Source organism: Bombus vancouverensis, chromosome 11 (assembly GCF_051014615.1).
Source record: "Bombus vancouverensis nearcticus chromosome 11, iyBomVanc1_principal, whole genome shotgun sequence".
Lineage (NCBI taxonomy): Eukaryota > Metazoa > Arthropoda > Insecta > Hymenoptera > Apidae > Bombus > Bombus vancouverensis.
Genome location: NC_134921.1, coordinates 7732005 through 7754007, shown reverse-complemented (window position 1 = coordinate 7754007; position 22003 = coordinate 7732005). Strand labels below are relative to the sequence as shown.

The 22003-nt window shown below is 42.3% G+C and overlaps 1 protein-coding gene across 1 annotated transcript in view; it reads left to right on the top strand.

Annotated features, from left to right (window-relative positions):
* Nucleotides 1-19546, top strand: part of LOC117153175 (lachesin) — a 33152-nt gene extending 13606 nt beyond the window's left edge. Inside the window, exons 3-5 of the mRNA XM_033326942.2 lie at nt 1958-2154; nt 12596-12809; nt 17000-19546. Of these exons, the coding sequence (XP_033182833.1) occupies nt 1958-2154; nt 12596-12809; nt 17000-17412 (824 nt within the window). The 3' untranslated portion in view covers nt 17413-19546. The remainder of the gene's footprint in view (nt 1-1957; nt 2155-12595; nt 12810-16999) is intronic.
* The last annotated feature ends 2457 nt before the right edge of the window (nt 19547-22003 follow it).

Genomic DNA, 22003 nt, shown 5'->3' with positions numbered 1-22003 from the left:
CTGGTTGTCACGCCTGGTGGAATCGATTTACGTCGAGCAGAATGTAACACCAGCGGCTGCTATCTTTTAAAATGTTGATTGCCTCGTTCAGCCCGACCATCCATTAATTAAATTATGCAACAAGGAACGAAAAGGAACGCGTAAAAGCAACGTTTGCCTTCCGCTTAAAGAGAGCTTCGATAAGCTGGCAGAAAAAAATTAACGCCTCAAACAAGATTTTCGCTCGAAAATATCTCGATGGGACTTTTTACCTTCACGTTCCATGGTATAGATACGTTTCATAACAGGATCGCTCGTTTAAGTTCTTATTATTTTAATAGAAATTCTTGGCACGGTCCCGTTCTTGAAAATAATGAAACTTTTCCCGGATAGCCTTTCGAAGTTTCGCTATTTGTTTTTACCCGTCTCACGCGGTGCTCCCATATGTATATGTATTATCCGACGACTCTCGAGAGTCCGAAGTTAGATCGAGTGTCGGACGAATGGAAAAATTTCGGCTAGTAAATTTGACGTTCTATTGAATAATAGGGATCGGGTAAAAGAAAATGGAGGAAGAGAATCAAAGCGAACTCGCTGCATTCGTTAAACACTCCCGCCACGGAATTCTTCTTATCTCCGAACTAAACTTTTACCTCGCCGTGCGAACTCCCGCGAAAAATCCAGCTTCGCCTCGTGAAAAGACAGTTAACCGTTCGCAAAACTCGTCGAGAAGAGCTTTTTAACATTTATCCTACGAAATTTTATGCGCATATCTCGCGCAATTGCACCCTAGCTGACTAGATGGCTATTAAATCCACGTATGATCAGTCAGACGGAATTTAAATGATATACTTATGCATACTCGGGATTATTCCAGTCTTATTAAAATTGCAATTTTTGATCCGCTTTTATGCTAACGCCATAAAAATTGGTCGCGAAAGTATGTTAAAGATTCATAACCGTGTATCATAACGCTGCTTTTCATACGTATGTATAGATAAAGAGGAATAATGTAACTAATACAAACGTGTATCGGTATAACATAATTAGTACTAACACGTAGAAGATTCTCGCAATCTCCGCTTTTAATTCTTCTTTTTCTACCTCTTTTTTTGGAGGGATAATGTACCGGTGGAAGGAACGAAAACCGCCAACGTTCCACTAGCATAAGTAAGGAAGCGACGACGCTGACAAGAGAACGTTTTTCTTTTCGAGAAGATGAAAGTTTCCCAAACTTTGCCCGAGCAACAGTAAGTCTGTGGTTACCCACCTTCCAAGGCTTAAAACTTTAAATTATCATTAAAATGATTCGAGAGTCGTATTATCCTTCGAAAAGGAGATCTACTTCCATCGTATTTTTTAAACTTTCCTCTGACAAGAATTATTGCATTAAGTTAATCCTGTCCATCATGAAAATTAACTTCGATTGATTGACCGTATTTTCTGCTGCTTATCACGGTCGGTCATCAACATTTGTCCTGATTCATGGTTCGATCAACTTGTTCGACGAGAGATAACAAATAAACCCGTTAGAACTACAAGCCATCGTAGAAAGACAGATCGACGGAAGTTAACTTTGACTTTCCAGCATGCTGTACGGTTAACTGAATGTTTAAAATTCAACCCATCGATAAATCGTACTCGATCAAACAACGAAAAGCTATTCGTCCACAATTCTTCTTATACGTCTTCTTTCTCTGACATTTCCATTTGACGCCTCTCATTCCCTGTTAGCAAATAAACACGAGAAAAGAACAATCCTTTGTTTCAACAAATCCTCTGGGGCTATTCGAACGAGGTGCGCATAAATATTTGAAGGGGTCGATAGGTAAGGCGCAAAGGGGTTGAGTAAAGTCCAGAGGAAAGCCTCTTAACGAGGATCCTGCTCGTGGTACGACGAGCTTTGTGCCGAGGAGAACCACCCTGAATCCTTCAACGACATGGCAATGATTCCTTTGATTTAATGCTTATTTTTCAGAGTACCCGACAGCGGTCACGGCGGAAGTCGTCCCGGCGAACGGGAATTCGTTAGAAGCCAGCATGAAACCACTGGACATCGACCTACCGCCTACGCTTCCGATGAGCTTCGGTACCGAAAATTCCACGGTGATCTCCGCCCAATCTGGATCTACCGCTCTCCTACCCTGCGTCGTCCATAATCTGGGGGATGGAATGGTGAGATTCAAGTCGAGGAACATTCTTCAAAAAGTTTTTCAAAAAGCATTACCCGGAGTTCGGGTTTTACGCGATTTCCGTTCCCAAGAGCGCAGGAAAGTTATTATCATATCAACGTTAGAGCTGAACGGGGTGGCCTTTGGGAGAATCGAGGGAAATGAGGGTTAGTAGCTGTTCGTGCCGGGTTTGTAGCCGGGGTGTACCGAACGATAGGATTTAAAGAAACAGAAGAAATCAAAGAAATAGCCCCGTTTTTTCTTTTTTTTTTTTTTTTTTTTTAGTTCTATGACAGATTTTTGTACGTAAATTGTGTCGATGTTCTCGTTTAGGTTCTCATCTTCGTTAGCTATCTTGTATAGATCCTCTTAAACCTCGTTATTATTACGATTATGAACGAGTCCAAATTGGAGGATAATACGGTTCGAAAGAAAGATTTTAATTGAAGTGAAGACAGTCGAGACTTTTAATTGGAAGGTTTATTCGTGGCACGCGATTGTATAAAATGGAATTAAAATCTAAAGAGTTGGGCGACACGGGACTTTTAACTTTTCAGTTGTATCTCTTTCATCCCTCGATTGTATTGTTAAAAGTAACAAAATCGTTTACGAGCCCGTCAAATAGCATGTTAATAGCTTTCAATTATATCCTATGAATCGTCGGTTATTCGTGGATATTTTATTATCCTTCCCAAGAGAATACGTATCCCACGTTCAAAATAGAGGACTACTCAGTGTCGGTCTGAATGTCTTAATGAAATTTTCGATCGAGCTACAGAAGGAAAAGAAAATCTATAGGAGGGCAGAACAAAGCAAGCGGGAAAGAAAGAAGAAAGAAGACGAATCCGAGAGAGAATTCACAGCCTCTTTCGTTTAGCTCGACAAGTTTCGAAAGTTGCGAAATAAAATGTTTGCGTTTCCCTTCGTTAGACGAAGTCGCTTCCCCCGGGTTCACCCATTGTTAGCCTCAGTTTACCTGCAAGCCGAGACTTCGAAACGCGGTACACGGACACGGGAATCGATGTGAGAACCAATTCGCTATCTTGAACTTTGTTCTCCATTTTTATTGAAACGATATCGCCGTGAAGTAGAAAAAAGAGACGTCAAATGAAACAGAGCTTAATAGCTCGTGACGACGGCTGATTGTTTTATGGTCGTTGCACGAAGAACAAACACAGTGAAACAAAAAGAGGAAGGAAGGGGAAAGAACATGCTTCTTTCGAAATTAGTGGCTCGTAACGAGATTCCATAATGCATAAGCATTTCCTGAGACCGCAAGTATAGATTGTGCCTCATAAATACGATGGACGCAATCAAAAGTCGAGTAGAGGGGTGAAAAGCAGCGTGTACCATTTCATTAAGCCGCATATTCGCGGGATTTTATCGCCGCTGTGTTACGCGTTACGTTCCAATGGCTAAAACTTTGCGTGTCGCGCGCAATTAGCTCCGACGCTCGAGAGGCGATCGCGTTCGCATTAATATCATTGGTGCACGTAACACGAAACGTCCGGACGATAACGATTCCGGCCGACCTCTCCTGATTTAAACGTGGGAAATGGGAAACGTTCCGATGAATGTTACCCTGAATGCTCCGACGAATTGTCATCGTCAAGGAAGAGAAGTAGAAGATCGACAATGCTCGCGCCATTAAGGCGCGTCGCTATATTCGGGAAACGAGAAATCAGAGCGAAAGGTTCGGCAAGCAGAAGCCCGTTTTCCCATCCAATCTCACGAGATGCTTGACATTTTGTTCATCCCCGTGCACGCGCATAGAAATGGCACGGTTCCGCGAGCACCTCAGCTACCGCCATTCGAAAACTGTTTTGCCCGGATGGATGACATCCAACCAGGGAAATTTCCCTCCTGTGTTTTTTCCGCGATATTCACGGAGTTATTACCGTGTTATTTGTCTTTTTCCGCGCGCGCAGTAGTCGCGTTACGCAATAATTTGGTGGTCGAGCACAGAGCATCATCGTGGTGGAATGAGGAACGCGGTGGATGAGCCGAATGGAAAGGGGAAAGCGATGGCTGGGAGGGTGAGTACGGAGGTCGAGTTAAATCGACGCAGGTGGAAATCAATAGGAAGGTCGCCGTCGAACAATTCGCACGCTACTTCTATTGTCGCTACGTGCTCGGTGGCTCGGCCGTATAAAATTTCATTGCGTGCTTGGGGAAAGAGCGAGCGAAGAAAACAGGGAGAGAAGGCAAGGGACAGTAGAGAAAGAAGAAGAAATAAAAGGAGAGAGCGAATAGAGAAAGAGAAAGAAAATGGAGAAAGGTACGAGATAATGAAACGGGCCGTATCGCTGTCCGTGCATCGGCGGATCGCGCGCAAAGTCTTTTGCAATTTTGCAAGAGCCTTGCCTTCTAATTGAATGCGACGTCTTCGAACTGAAAGAAGTCTATGTACGTTTCGACTTATCCCTCGAAGATTGCCTGTCCTTTATATGAAATCTCTTTTATGTAGCCGGCGAATAGAAAGGAGAAGCGCACGGACATATCGTATCGATGGGTGAAACATATAATACTATGCTACTTGCTCCACGAGATTGAAGCGGCATTGCCCATTAGAGAGCCACGTGTCTCGCGTACAGGAATCGTACATGTTGCACGAGACACGGGGAATTGCGGTGAAGCGACGAAATAAGGACAAGCATTTAAACACTACAGGAATTTACATACATACGGTTCGATTTTCCAAGTTTCTTTGTCTCGCGATTCATTGTTCACGGGCAACTTCTTCAATGTAAATCGACATCCGTTATTTCCCTGAGTACGTGCGTATATATAGTAGCTTGACAAAGATAAACAAATCGTCTGGAGACTTAATAAAGCCGGGGCTATTTTAGTCTCGCATTCTTGTCTCTTTAATTAACAGATCGAGAATCGAACGAACGCTCGATTCGCACGAACGTGCTCGTTTCCTCTTATAAATTCTCACGTTAGGTCACTCGGAGAATCCCGCGATAGCATCGTTTCAATTAATTCGCCAATTCCAGTAACCTCGATTACCATGTTCCGTTTTTTCCCCTTTTATTATTAAGGCTCTCATCAACGCTAAGTAATACGCACGACCCCAAGGTCTTCCTCCTTTTTCTATTTCTCTTCCATCTTTTCCCCTCCGTTTCGCTATCGCATGTTTTCCATTCTTTCGAGTTGCCATTTCGCGCAGCCAGTATTATGGTAATGGGTATTTTGGTTAAACGGTAGCTTGATAATCCGCGTTCCACCGCATCACGTGACAACACTTGCCGGTCTTTGAAGCTTTTATCTCGATTGCGCCCGACGAAAGTTTCACATTTATGAATGCGTGTCGTTGCCGTCTCCGCCTCGCTTTTTGTTCTATCTTTTTCATATATATATATACCTATATAGGTATATATATAGCAATATATATATATAGTAAATATATATATATATATCCATAGTTCGTTAGAAAGTAACGACAGGCTAACGTTCCGAAAAAAAGGGGTTAACTTCGGTTGGCCGACGGGAATAAAGTCGAGGGGCTAAAGCGGGTCGTGGCCGCCTTTTTACCCATAATTTACAGCAATATTTGGATTCCGTTCAAACGAGACGAAACCGAAACGCGATGTAAATCTAATTATATCGAATCGGTTGGATTGCTATTGGCCCTTTCGCTTCTGTCTGTCTGTCTGTCTATCTGTTTGTCTCTCTTTCTTTCTCTCTCTCTCTCTCTCTTTCCTATCTGTTTTCTCTTTCATGTTCGATGAAAATATCACGCGAAACCGTGACGATAGTGACCAGATATGTCTGGTTGGATCGCGAAATACGTTCCGCTATTCTATAAATGTTGGTTAAGAGAGCGAACGTGCTTCGACGAATTTATTTTAACGGCAAGTTACGTGAACACAGAACGGGAGGCAACGGAACGGAACGGCCAGGCGAACGTTGTTACAGACAATACGATAGTTTATTTGGTTCATGAATAATAATCTTGCCGTGGCACGATTTAAAGGCAAGAAAATAGCAATTACTCACGGACACTGTGCTCCGAGTTCCTTCGCGATCTGAATCTACGCGCGACTGGAAATTACGTGTACATTAAGGCGTTGTTCTCGTTGAACCCTGTGCCCGAATCGTATCCATCGCAAGAACTCTGTGCAACTTCCAACGAACGAAAATTCACATCGTGGAAACGGCATCGTTGGAACTCGGCCGAGGATCATTAATATGGATCGAATCAGAGGTTTTCCAGTGGGCAGATGGAAGAACGCGCACACAGTCGACTTGCGTTATAGCTTATTGGTAGCGACGGTTTCATACGGACAGTAGTTAAATAATTATAAAAGTGTACATGCGGGAAATATCATTACACTACGTACAGAAACGAAGTCAAAGCGACAACGATCAGTTTTGATCGAGTTTCTACGCTCTTTGATGTTCTAGTTCTTTATGTAACTGGTTCTATTCTTTAGCTCTTTATATTTCATGTTTCTACACCTTGCTGTAACCTTCCTTTATACTGTTTTATTTTCAAACCAGAGTCTACCATAAACCTTGTCGTTGTTGTTATCGGTGTTGGTGAACGTTCTCAGTCAACGAATCTCAGTCGTAAATAGGTACACGCGCGATTTGTTACGGCGAGTCAGTGAAAGCATCTTCCATGGTAAAGCGGGTCGAAAAGGGGAAGTTCGGAAGCCGAGTTTGCATTGTACAGGGGAATCTCTTTGGAAATCACTAACGATCTGTATCCTAGTAATTGGGTGGGCTCGCGATGCACGAGCTCGATGGGAGCGGAGAGAACGTGAAAGCGATGTAAGGCATTGCGCTGAGAGCCTGTGTCTGCATTCATGTCGGGGAATTGCTCAATAAGCGTGAACCGTTAGAAGGGTGTCTTGAGATCCGACAAACGTACAAGGACTGATTTTCAGATAGACGGCCAAAACTTCGCTACTGTGTTTCCGCTCTCGACCCCGGGAAACCAGCAACTCGCGCGAACGCCTGTCCGGAAGCTCTTTCCTGTCCATTTGCCCCGTACTAACTTTTTACTTTTATACGATCGTAATTTTCAACGGACCGTGTTTCGCTGGGGAAATTTAAGAGCCTAGGAATTGCAATATCGATAATAGAACATGCGATGCAAAGGGAAAAGAATATCACGAAAAATAAAAGACCTTCGAAGCCGGTTATTTCTGGAGCTTTGTTAGACCTCCTATTAAAATTCTCTCTTTCATCGTTTCGTCTCGCCTGGTCGCAATTAATATCGCCTGCAGGTGCCCACTGGACAAATTGCCACTGAACAATTTACATCTTTCGAGCGGTATCAGCATGTTGTTAGAGTTCTGAAAGCCGGTATTAATAACCAGGGGTACCTGTTTCGCAAAGGATAGCGAGCTAACATCCGGTTAGTCTCTAATGGTACCAACTGCATATCTGCATTCGGACTTCGAGTGTTTGAGTGTTTACAGCACGAAAGGGTTTCCGTGGTTGAGATCGTTCCTGCTTAAGGTGAGGAAGATATACACATTGACGAAGTTTCGTCGGGTCTATTCGAGAATCTCTCCGTGCACAAATTCCTCGACCTATGGAGTTTCATTCAAGACGGTAACACGCGTCCCGGCAGACGTATTCTGTTGCTTCGTCCGCGAGAACTGCAAATATGACACTGGTAAAGTGGATGGGAAACGTCTGGTTCGAAATTTCCTTACGCAACAGGCATGCACCCCGTTAGTGGTTAAAGATGGGAAAACGGAGACGGGTAAAGCGAAAAGGAAAGTTATAGACGCACGCCACTGGACGGAGAATTTGAAATGATGGAAACACCTCAGAAATTTACTTTGGACGGACTGTGATTCATGTTCGGTCAAAGAGAATGTGCGGCAAGTGTAGTGAACGTGGTGAACGCGGTTCACGTATTGCTGGTAGGAGACACGAAGCTCCTTTCAAAATTCGCGTATGAATGCTTGGTTCGTGTGTTTCATTTCCGATTCATTAAATCCTAAAGAGTTGTTTCGTGACGGATTCTGGAGATAGCCGGGTGGTGCGCTCGCGGCTGTTCATGCATTATGCGCGCGCGGACTTTAATAATAATTTAAGCGGGATGTAAATCGAATGGAAGGCTGCAGGGGAGCGGCGCGCCGCTGCATAGAAATGCATGTGGCTTAATTAAAACGGTGCTTTTATGAAACAAATATTTATCGCGATGCACCGACGGAAACTAAATTAATCGTCCGCGTGATGAGACCCGCATTTTTACTCCCCTTTTTTTTTTTATAGTTCGCATTCCATACGCATTATATGGGCGTAAAAAAAGAAAAAAGAGAAAAATTGGAGGGAACGCAGAGAGAGAGACTCGCTCCTTGATGATCAATATTTGTGAACTTTTATTTATCAATATCTATTGTTCATTCGTAAATTGAACAGAAAGAGAAAAAAGGAACGCATGTTCCGATACAGTACCTAGTGGTCGAGTTTATTTGAAATGATACACTGGCTATGGTTTTCTCAACGAAATAAATTTTATTATTTCGCTTTTTTATGACAAGTAACGCTTTGAAGGGATAACATTGCACATCTATGTACCGTCAGTTTCACTTCCGATCAAGCTGTTTGTAATCTGTGGCGGCGGTGAGCATGTCTTTTCTGATTCTCTCATTTCGTTTCGCGTTTCCACTTCGTCGTTCCTGCGAATTCGAGCCCCTGGTATGACAACCTAACGGGTGCTTGTAGGAATTCTCCACGAGTAGAACAGTCATTTAACCCGATCCTAAGTTACGCAAAGCAGGGGAGCACGGCTTCAGCTTTCGTTCAGTCCCGCGAAACGGATATCGCGGTTGGATTTCCAGGAATTTCACGATTTCGCTGCGGTGCATGTTTATACGTAACACATTCCACGATTCTCGAATCGTTTATAGATTTGTGTACCATTAATCAAGTGCGAAGTGTAATCGATTCGAGGCTGGGCGTGGTAACCTCTGAAAGGTTTAAAGGAAAACGTGAGTCGAATGGCGTATCATCGCGTCCTTTCATCTACTTGATTACGTACCGATTGAATTTCTTTACGATACTCATCGTATTATGGGAGCACGTTTTATCACGAATTTTGCTTCTCATTGTTCCTCTATTCTCAATTTTTTTTTTTTTATTCCAAGAAATATTTCAACAGAGTAAGAACGATGAAAGTTCCGTCAGCAAATTTCGAGAGTACGTGAGAAACCGTACTTGGAGACGCCGCTCTTTCTCATTCCGCTCTTTCACCGTGTTGGCTGTTTATCCATCGTTTCTTATTATTCTACGAGATGTAGCCAATACTTGTCATGATCTAGGTAATCGTTCCAGTCGTTTCTGTTGGCATACATTTCTGCTATTTAAATGCCACCTGAATCTCACGAGGTGGCGTCTTACGTAAAATCTTCGGGTCGGCGTGGGCGTATAGGCGAGAAGCTTACTGAAAGCGGCGAAGAAAAATTGCGTCGGAATTTAAAAGCGAAGCGGCATATATAAAGTATCGCGGCGGATGAAATATGAAGGTAAAATGTTAATGAGGGGTACGCGTTAAAGGACCAACGCGTGGCAAGTGGAGCAATTCTCGCGGAAAGCTTCGCGACACGTTGGGCTCAACGTCCGGGTTGGGGTCTTATCGTCCGAAGACAAATCTCTCTCCCTCTCCAATTCCACGCTCAATTTTTCTACCTCGAGTCGCGTAATCCTTCTCCACGCCGTGGCAGCCGAATCATTCCATTTAATCTCTCGCTGAGTGTTTGATATCGTTTCGAGAAGAGGCAGGAGTGCCTTGCGTTTTCTTGATACAAGTGCAGCTTGGCGAATTACTTGGGTTTCGTCCTCGTTTTTCCCTCTCTTTTTCTCGAAGGGCAAATTAAAAGATTAAAAGCTCGGAAAATGTAATTGACCGATCCTTGTAAAAGAAACGATGTATTAAAAGGAAGAAGGTTAACAGTATCTATCGCGTCGAGATTATATATTTCACGTAAACAAACATCAAGAATTCAATTTTAGAATAAAAGCATTCGTGTCCCTCGTTACAAGGTATCTAAACTTTACGATAGACATAAATACGTATAGGAGACGAGATCCTATCGTAGGGGACGGATCTATTTTCCTCTCTCTTCGCATTTCACGGCCAATTCCAACTACGAGAACGCCATCATCTCGTGGCAAGCTTCGAGGATTATCCTCGTTGATAGCACTTCTTGCAATAGGCTTGCGCGCTTTTAAATACAGGAAGGCTTGGCGTGAAACGCAGAAATAGTCACTGAATCGCCTCGGCGAGAATAAAAATCGCGGTACATTACGCGGATCGCCTATTTACACCCCGATGGCCACGCGTAATATGAGTTTTATAAATTGTTCGCCGCGTCAATATTTCAAGGGGTGAATGTGCAGCGCGAAATGTAAAAAAAAACGTCACGTTTACGCGGTTAGCTTTTGTTTCAACTAGCCCGCATTGCGACAAGTTTTAATCTAACCTCTTGTTAAAGATAACGTTTTTTCATTCAAATTTTTTATCGAAATGTATGATATAACTCACGCGTCATGTGATAAAATTTGCTAACTTGGATATTGATATGGAAAAATTATGTCATTGCAAGTGTAAGTCATTCGGAAGTCATGAAAGGTCGTCCCAAATCAGATCATTGGCATTCAGGCTCATTTTTAAATCATGAGTAATCATTAATATCATGTCATTGACGTTTTAAGGTCATTCGAAGATCTTTAAAAACTTTGGAAATACATATCGCACATTAATTGATTAACAGGTGTTTTCTACTCCATTATAGCTCATTTACAAAAGCGACCTGATAATGCTAAGTGTTAAAGAATGAAAGGATATCGATTTTCCAGATAATACGGTACTTTTAAAGCGAATGGGATGAAAGTAGCGATAATATCGGACGTGATCGAACCGAGTGATAATAGATAATTTATCGAATAAACGCGAATCACCTGTAGATAGAATTTCTCATAGTGCGTGTCACGCGGTATATCATGCCTCAATCAATTCTGGTCACGAGCTGTGCAATCATCCTGTGTCACAGTTCGAGAAATTATTCTGGCCGAGGGCATTTCTTGCTTACCCTCAGGTACACAGAATCTCAAGTGAGAACCCGCGTACGGCAATTACTGATCGTTATTGATGTAGTACATTTACTGGACTGTAATATGCGCACGATATTTACAGGGCAGTTACTAGTTTCCGAAAGTTACCAAACTACGATCGCAACTCGATAGTTCTATTTTCACGAACTTGCGAACCAAGCTAATGAATAGTCCGAAGCGTTTAACTCGTATGTATGTCGATATTCCTGCGAAAGTTGCTTGATTGCGTGTTATGTATATATACAATATAAATATATATATTATAATGTTATATAAATATAAATATATATACTTATTATAATGTTATATAAATATATTGTCTCAATAGTTATATTTTTATATTATTGTTTTATATTATTATTTTATATTATTATTTTATATTTTGTTTTTTATTATTTATAAAAAAATATTAAGCATCTATTATTTCCTTAGAAAACAAAAGGAACTTTTGGGACAACTTAATATATACAATATATATAATATATGCAAAATATATGTGTACACACACACGCTACATACTTTATATGTATATAACGTACCACCACGTCTTATATCGTAAGAACTTACCACATTTTTCCCCTTGCTTTTTCCTGTATCGAGGAACGTTTAAGTCCGACTCGACTCTAATCGTTTTGAAGCAGTCATTTTCTTCGACAAAGTTAAGAGGATCCAAGAAGAATCGATGGACAAGAGAAGAAGAAGAGTTAATGACCATGACAAAATGAATATCGGGGTACTGCCATAGATAGAAAATGCTGTGACTAATGGCAACGTTAGTACTCATAACGTCAGGACGATAGTTACTGACCGTAATAGACAGACAATGGCAGAGGCCGCGACCGGGGACCCCGATATTACATGGAAGTGAATAGTGAGCGTCGTGAACAGACACCGTGCTTATTTGTTCCTTCGGGCAATATCAAGCTGGCTTATTTCGAAGAAATCGTTTTCGCTACCACGATAGATCCGATAGTTACGAATTATTGTACACACAGGGAAGCACCGACGATTAATTAAAATCTGGATCCGTAACGGGGCACATTTGTCGATAGAGTGAAGTACATATAGAAGGAACTAAATTACTTCCCCTTCGTTTTTCATCGAGCGATTTTTATCGGAGGAAGAACATTTCCAATTTCGTGGGGAACAAATGATGAAAAATTCGATCTACGATAAAGGCAGGCCATGCATTCCGCTGGTAGTAACTTGAAATTTTTAGCTGTTTTCCACGTAAAGAGGCACAGAGGTGAATCCCTTGTCGTTAGATGGGATCTTTCTTTTTCGTTGTTCTCCGGTTTCATGACCAATTCTGGTTAGGGGCGAGTGATCATTCTTGTTAACGAGAGTTTTTGCTGGCTCTCCAGGTGTCGTGGATCAAGCGGAAGAACGTTCAGGAGTTACTGACCGTAGGACTGACAACGTACGCCAACGACGAGCGGTTCCAGGCAATTCATTTCCACCACAGCGAGGATTGGACTCTTCAAATAAAATACGTTCAACCGAGGGATGCTGGATTGTACCAGTGCCAAGTATCCACCCACCCACCCACTAGTATATTTCTGTTCCTCGAGGTTGTCGGTAAGCGTGATATTAAACACCGATATAAGCTATTTGCGTGTGGCCTGTGCCCGATTTTTGGTTATCGCGTATAACGGCTACGATGGACGCCTGTCCGATTTTTCCAATCCTCTTTCTTTTTTCCCCGTTTACTTTTTTTTGCTTTTTTTTATATGCTTTTCATTCTTTCGCGCAAATTTTTATCGTCAGTTCAAAATCTACTCTATCTCCCGATCCATTAAATAGAATAAATTAAATTCTAGTTTATTTCGTCGAATAGTTAATGAAATTGGAATAAATGTTCCGAACAGAACCTTTTTTCATCATTTTTTCCGTATTCACTGTTCACAATCATATTCGACAACGGTGGATAAACATCGGAGAAATATCGGTTCGATTACTCGTATCGATCGTCTACCTCTTTTTTTTAACAACATGCATGACCGACTCGACGTATAATTTTTCTCTCTCTCTCTCTTTCACTTTTCCTTGTCTCTCTCCATTTATGTAACCTCCACACGTATGTCTTGTCCCATATACATACACAATTACGTATTTCAGTTCTTTCTCCGTTAATATCATTCTTTCCTTTAGTGTCGCGTTTCGCATTTCACTGTTGCCCGGTCGCAATTACGTCAGCTACAATAACGAATATAATATAATACAAGAACACAGTTAAATGCTGGAAATAAAATAGACCGAAACGCGTTTGTTGGACGGCTTTGCAGTGCGAGCTCGAAAAGTGGGAATGCTTTCCACCAAGGGGGGCACGTAAAGAGCATCGTCGCTACTTAGAGACAGTACACTCTCGTCCGGTTTCCTGATAAGACACCCAACACCAGAATATCTGTAGCAGAAACTCTTTCTCCTTATACGCTACCACCAGAAAAGGAAAACAGCAGTTTAAGAATTCCCTCTCTTTTATCAGATCACCTATTTCTACCTGTCACCTTTTTCTTTTTCTTCCTCTTAGTCTCTTCCTCGGTCATTCCCTATTTCAATGCTCCTCTGTTTTCTTTAGCTACGGTTTACAGTGTTTACATTTTCATTTCCATTTACGCAGGCTCCACGTGTCGACGCAATCGGGGTCCGAGAGCCTGTAGAAAAAGACTGGCAAGCACTTTTATCTGGATTTTATTAAGCAGATGGCCGATCAATAGCGGGAAAACGGTTTTTATCAGACCAAGGAGGCCGAAGTTTCGTGAATTACGACGTTTGGTCCCGGCGTCGCCGTTTTAAGCGACGTTCCTCTCCGTCTGTCTGTTTCTCTCTCTGTATCTCTCTCTCTCTCTCTCTCACCATTTCTCCCTCTCTTCCTTTCTCAGTCTCTGCGTGTTTCGCGTATTTGCATTTAGATTCTAGTTTTTGAAAGTACGTCCCCTCTATATCTATATCCATAGATCCATATATATACTCCTACATCTATATATGTATATTTCATATATAAGAATACATCTGTATTTGTGTGTGTGTATGCACGCCGGCGAACGCCAGTTACTATCTAATTTTGTCCTGGTTTCCGGGACCGTGTTTTTGTCGTGACATCTGACGGATACGTACTAGAGCCTTTCTCAGGTATTTTTAATATTTATACTCTCTCCTGCCCTCAACTCCACCCCCACCCAAATCCGGGACGTGCAATATTTGCGTTCCTTCTTGCACACTTGAAATTCATGGGCCGAGATTTTTCTGATCTGAGGATGATGTACAACGGGATCACGGTCGGGACGTTTCGATTATAGTGTTTTATATACTGCTAAATAGTTACGATGTTTTATTGCATGGGACAGATAGGAATGTTACGCTGAATAACTGAATGAAGTATTCTGTGGTGGATTTCGATGACCGATTCGTGCGCAATATCCCGCAAATTTGCGAACTCTTTTCGTTAATTAACGCTGTGTCCCTTTGCTTCGGCACGAATTTAAAGACTTCCCATTGAAAACTACGTTCCTTTACAAATTACTGCCGCCCATTCATCCAATCTTCAACGAACCACTTCCTCCGTGAAAGATTTAAAAAGATGTCAACGATAAAACGTCATGGCCCTCGAAACTTATAAAAGAATTTTATCGTTTGCTTGGTTCGGATAGTGGGCTGGAAAATTTTTCAAACACTCGTCGAGATATCGTATCGCAGTATCAATAAGAGATACTTCCACTATAGAACACCCGTACTTTATGTTAGATTTCAATAAAACGACGATCTATACCATTACTGCTTTGGAAAAACGCGGAAAATCAATCGCCTGCGAGTGTCTGACTATACGTACGCCCATACCCCTCACACGTAATTCGTGCATACGGTGAATAGTTACAAAGGCGAGTTCCTGTGTTAATGCAATTAATCGATTAATTCGAGTCGATCGAATAAGCATTTTCAGGACATTTCCATCGTCTCTGATTATTAACGATTGCTCTCGTTGAAAGAACGGCGGAACGGATAAGGGCAAGAGGAAAAAAGAAATTGGATTACGTAGCTTGCTCACTAATTAAAACGCGATCGAGGAGAATAGATCGAGCCCTTTCTCGAATCAACAGTATGCGCGTTCCGTAGTAGCTTCGTGGCTGAAAATCAGATTGGATTACCAAAGAATAAGAAGTTGGTAAAGACGTATTTAACGAGGGCATTGGTTTGGAAGGAATTTACCTTCTCCGGAAACTTTTGAATCGATAACGATCCTATCAATTGTCACGAAGACAGTTCCAAAAGTTGGCCTTAATAACGTCTCGTTAAGGCCTAATTAGACGTATCGTATCATTAAACAAAAAAAGAAATGGAAGATTTTCAAAGTCTAGGGATAAATACACCTCCTAACGGTACGTCGACCTTTCCAAGTATGCTCACGATCGCACAAGCGCACCTTGTAGATCTAATTTTAATCATCCGATATTGCTACATCACCCTTAAAACTTTCAACATAGACCGGAGAAGGGATTAGATCACATCACATTTAATAAGCTCCTCAATTTCTACCTGGTATATAGACTCGCGTTATAATTTCTTTCTCATCGTGGAAATTAATTAAGAAACTAAATTACGAACTACACAGCCCGGATGATTCGATCGACGTAATTGAATGCTCGAAGAGCGAGAAAAGATTGGAACAAAAAAAAAAAAAAGAGAGAGAGAAAAAAAGGAGGAAAGCGAAAGTGTTTCGAGCAAAACGAATAAAATAACGAAACGGCGAAAGCCGAAGCAGACGGATAGTTGAGAGAGCAAAAATTGGCCAATCTGACGAAGCGTATAAACAACAAAATGCAGTCGTTTTAACGGATCGGTTAAAATTCACGTATTGGTTCCGCGAGAAAATCGTATTGCACGATAGGAACGTAAAAGCGAACCATCGTTGGAATCCCGAGCGTTCTCGAATCGTGACGTTTTAATAAATTTCGGACGTGTCCGACTAGCTCGTGACGGATTTGTTTTTATTCGTGGTACACGTAGCGAGAACGCGCGTTCTTTTGCGTCTACTCTCGGGATTCAATGGTCCATCGCGATATAGAGAGAACCACTTGGAGCGTGGACGCTTCAAAAGAGCGTGCTTGTATCACGCAGAGAAGCGCTTAAAACTCGATCTACACTCCTGTTCACGTGCGTTCGTCCGTGACACGTCGTGAAACGGAAGCCCTGTCGCCGGGGGTTGAAGGCGGATGGGCAAAAGTGTATCCGACTAGGGATGGAGTAGGTTTTGCCCCATGTTTACAGTGTTCCATCACACCTGACCCTATAACGGGTTCTCAGGGCTGTCATGTCAGTCTGCGTCGGTGAGCGAACAGACGAGTACGATAGCTCGAGTAAACGAAAAGGTAGACGGGGCTGGGCTAGTTTAGCGGAGAGAGACATCGAATTCGTGGTACGAGTGAAGGGTAACTTAAAATTCTTCGGCTTGGGGTGTCAGTCTGCGGAAGAGATAGCACAAAGGTAGCCTGGTTCATGAGACGGTTGAAAGAACCAGAACGGGCGAGAGAGAGAGAGGGGGGGGGGAGACAGACAGACAGACAGACAGACAGAGACAGAGACAGAGCGAGAGAGTGAGGAAGAGGGTGAAGCGAGTGGGATTTCGTACGCTATCCCCGTACAACCCTTAACCAGCCACGATGCATACCTCATCCTTCCTAGTGCTCATAACCGCCTTGGACCCTAGTAAACAATATGGGATAGAACGGTAAGCTACTCACGTCTGACACGTCACGTTCTACCATTTGCAGAGGCCAGAGCAGAGATAGCTGGTCCCTCGGAGAAGTTCGTGAGGCCAGGTAGCACCCTGCAGCTCCACTGCCTCGTAAAAAAGTCAACAGAAACGCCTTCCTACCTATTCTGGTATCATAACTTCCGGATGATCAACTACGACATCGATCAAGGGGTCAATGTCAGCACGGACTTGGTAGGGCGCGAAAGTTGGCTGGAGGTGCCTCGTGCGTCTGATCGTCATTCCGGAAATTACACCTGCGAGGCAAGTAACGCGCAACCAGCGCGGGTCCTGGTGCACGTGTTCAAAGGAGATAATCCAGCTGCGATGCAGCACAGCATCGCTTCGTCGCCATCTGTCATGGCTTGCAGTGCGCTATTGATGATGTTCACCACGCTGAAACTGGTGCTGCATTCCACCGCCACGAACTGATCTTTGTGCCCCACCACGTGTGCCATTCGAAATATAGAAAAATGAACGTTGTGATATTTTCGAAAGAGAAGGAGATAAAGCTGTGTAATTCGACGAGAGAAACAAGGATAAATGTCCAGGTTGCGCGCGTGAATTTTATGACGTTGCAGGTGCAGTTTGTTCCGGTAAAATTGTATCCACGACAGACTCCGGTTGGATCTGAAATCACCAGCCTTTGATCTTCGGAAGGTGAGCGACGTTATCGTGATACGCGTTACGTAATAGTTAAGGAATTGAATCGAATAGTTGATAGTGAAAGACGTGTACGTGTGCGTGCGTGTGTTATCCGTGTATACGGGGAAGTGAGACAAAAGTATGTAACGAGCTACGAGAATGATGTCTCTGTAAAATAACGGAACTGGTCTAGGGTGTATCGTTAAAACCATGGATGCTCGAATAGCTACTTCGAACGACGCTCACGTATTCGTTGTATCGCGAGAATACCGAAGCATCCTCCCTCAGACGTAAGATTCCTTCCTCTCGACCGTTCTAAGACGAACGCAAATTTCGACGTTTCTTCAACGTATACACCCGTGTTTGCTCAAAAGTTGATATTTCGCCCGCGACTAAACTTCCCACCTCTGTTAGCCGTTGTGATATGTGTAAATGTGTAAGCTGTGTGTAACTATCACGATCGTAAAAGTGTAATTGTGTAATCTGTCCTGCGACGAGTGGTACGATTAATGGCGATAATCCTGTCGCGATCTGGCGCATTTTGCCGGGTCAAACTTTCCAACGATGTTCCGCGGACAACTTTATTCGGTCACCGGCGTTAACTATTTCTCTCGTTCTCCGCTCGTGAAATTTGTTAGGTTAATAGCAACGATGAGAGATCGTCGCAGTTTCAATGAATGTTTCAGCAACTTGACAGAAAACAAACAAGAAAACAAAACAAAAGACGAAAGAAACGAAAGACAGAGAGCCGAATCGCGTCACTTACGTCTTACGTTATACGTAAAAGTTGAATCGACGAGAATTCCATTATCTAACGATTAATATCACATTAGAAAAAGGACAAAGATTGCCGAGATTAATGGAATATTGCATATTCGGCCTACACGTTCAGGTACGCGTAATTAATCGTGATAATCCCGACGTAATACAGCACAGCCTAACGACATTATCTTCTATTGCCTTGCTCTGCACAGACGACCTTGCTCATAATGTCTAAATTAGTTCTATCTGACGTCCACGAAATGGCCGTGCTCAGGTGTTATACATACTATAGAGGGAATCGGCGCTTAGCGGACTATGGAAAATTGTTGCAAACTATCGAATTTGTTGGCGAGCGTGTTTCACGTTTTTAGAAAATTCGAAGCTCGTAATCGACGAGTGAAGTTATCGTGTTTAGCGTATCGCGTTAGAACGAGTTTATCCTCCCCTGTTAAAAATCAAATTTGATTGTGCCAATCGCGTATCGATCTTTCGTTCTCGATGATTGTTCGCATCAAATTTTATTGTACATATATTTTCTATGTCGGTTGTTCGTCGATCTATAAATTATATAGTATAAATCCTTTATAGAAGACGGTTTTCGTTAATCCCTCGCGAAGAACGCAAGGTGATCTTCTTGGACCACGATGTTTCGCAGCGTTAGTATTGCCGCATGTTTCCAAGCTAATCCACTATTTCCTAGGTAGACAGCTGTTTCACGTATCCGTACACATTGTCAACGAGGATAATCCAGTTTCTGCAAATAATAAACCCAATGGTATTATCAAGCCGGTGTGCACGGATTTCGATGCGAGTAAACGAAATGCTCGTGTGGACTGCATCGAGGATACACACCGAGGAATCCCCCTTCTCCCCTGTCATGTGAAACGGATCGATCGTGATTACTCCGATTGATTATAAACGATAATATTTCTTTGAGCGTACACTATTCGACAAGATCGTTTCATTTATTGTAAGTTAAAGCGATGGATTAATTAATGTGATGTTCGATGATATAGTCGCTGTCTGTTGTATGTACATACGTATACATAACATATATATACACACACACACATATATATATATATATGTTACGAACGTCGCACAATGTTAATCTCATTTACGGTTGAATAAAGTTTTCATATAAATTCCACTTCGGAAATCACGGATAAGAAATCTTGGATTATTCATAACTTTCGTAATAATAACAGATCGCTCTTTCATCCTTCGTTTAAAAGCTTTTTCCCCTTTTATTAGCACTGCTATTTTAACACCGTCTCGACATCTTCCTGGTTTTATATAAATCGATATTCGCATAGCTCTGCCAAGTAAGAGACAGATGTAAGTAATGAATTATACCTCGGTACTGTTTCGTCACACAATAGACAGTATTTTCGTTCCTGTGTAATATAACCGGGCCTCTTTATTGAAGTAAAATACTAGCGGAATGCGATGGGTTCATGGTGCATAAGCATTTTCATTCATATCGCTTTCTCCATGTTTCTCCAGCTCTCTGGAGATAGAGAATAATTTCGTCGTGACACAATTCGAGCCTCAGTCCCCGATAATAGCTGCATGCTAATGGCATTGTTTGCCACATTAAAATTACCGCTTCGTCCAATCGGCACTAATTGATTATTACGCCGCATCGAAACTATTCAAGAATTATGATCCCATTAATTGACGTAGAGTGGATGTTCAAACGATCCGTTACCGCAGAGGAAAAACCTGTGGTCGTCGAAGGGATGTATTGTTCCCGTTATCCTATCGTCCCTTTAGCCAAGATTCTATCGACGAAATTAAACTGAACGAGAACCAAACGATTTGTTACGGACTATTGGTTTGCACGGCAGTTAGAAACGATCGAAACTAAATTTCAGAATCGCGAATCGAGTATATCTCTATTGAAGACGATTTTAATCGGTACTCGATTATGTTTACCATGCACACCATCAAACGCACTTGATTAAGAGATTCGATACCAAACTGGAATGCCATGTGAATTACCCAGCGCAACAGTGATTTCATCTTCCTGCTCGACTTGCCTAGAATATTACACCGCTGGGGAATAGAGAGGCTTCCGGCCGATGCATTCAAAGATCGAATTCCTAAATTAAAACATTTACATCATCCGGTATGCATTTCGATGAAATCTATTCGATCCATTTGGTAACGCAATGAATCCCGTGTAATCAGAGGTATCACGGATTCCGAATGCAATTATGAAAGCATCGTGGAAGTCGCTTAAAGAATTTTTCTTTAATCGTTTTATCATTTTACTTCTCCCTTCAAGGAACAATTTCCCGTTGACCCGATTTAAGGTGGCGCGAATCAAAGTTGCCTTCAGCCTGCAATCAGCAGCCAGCATTCGGGCGTGCTAAATTTGAATCGTTAATATCGTGTACCAACAGCCAGCAGATCTGGACGTCATTATTCCAGAAAGATGATTCTGATCTATTCCAGCAGTCTCGTCAACGAGGCAAGGCCGAGTCCACTGTTTCCGAATCTCTGATCTTTGATTGGTATTATTTCGTCCAAGATAATTTCGTTGACGTACACTTTAGTATATTCTCTAAATTACAAGCTGCCATCGAACATGGTATCCTTTCCCATGGCAACTTGTCGGTTCAAAATGTTAGTTTAGCCATCACAGATTAGGTTAGTGTGTAACGAGTTGCAAGCTGAGCACTATATAACATTCGGAAGTTTCAGCTTTGGAACAGGACTCGTGACTCGAAGCCGAATCACGTTACTACGACGGGCAGATATCGATGTTCACGAGCACAAAGGATGTACACTCCTAATTCCGGTTGGAGACATGTACGATCGGTTGTAGTCACGTTAGATCTCCGAAGACACTTTCCACCGATGCGAATCAATTATGCGTCTGTGTCACTCTCGTATTTCTCTTGTTCGACTCCACATACAGCATACGTCGGTAATTCGAAGCGCTGACCATGTCACTGGTCATTTTACAACCTCATCGATATGCAAGCAATCCTTTAGCCGGGGATGAAGCCCACGACTAGGTGAAATGATTCCGTAACGACAATCAATCAGAAAGCCGACCCACTGACCGGAAACCACCTTTCACGTGTTCTCGTAATTTTTGTCGAAAACCTATCCAACTTTTTAGAGAAATTAAATACAAATTCCATTAAAGTCTTGTATATTCTTTAGTTTCGTGGTTGATTATCGTATATCGTATGTTTCAATTGGTAATACGAAACGATGTCTCATTTGCATGCTGATTTTCTCGCTCTTCCCTGAATTTTGTACAGAGAGGCAACGAGACAAGAGCGAAAACGAGGATGAGGATTGATGCGCGAAGCTAACGAATTAGAAGTTCACAGCATCAAGACCTAGAAAGTGTAAGGAGACATTCCATCGTAATCACACTTGGTAACTACTTCAAGTTTTAATGTACTTATTTTTAGATGGCAATTCTGATAAAAGCTATTCAAACTTTATCTTCGGTTGAATCGACATTCGTTTCACATCCGTTTATTCGTCTCTCTAAATATACTCGTCCTGTTCTTTCGGTTCGATAGGAAATGAGAAACAGTTCGCGGCGAAACCGACGAAGGAACGTTTTGTCTACACTCGAAGCTCGCAATTA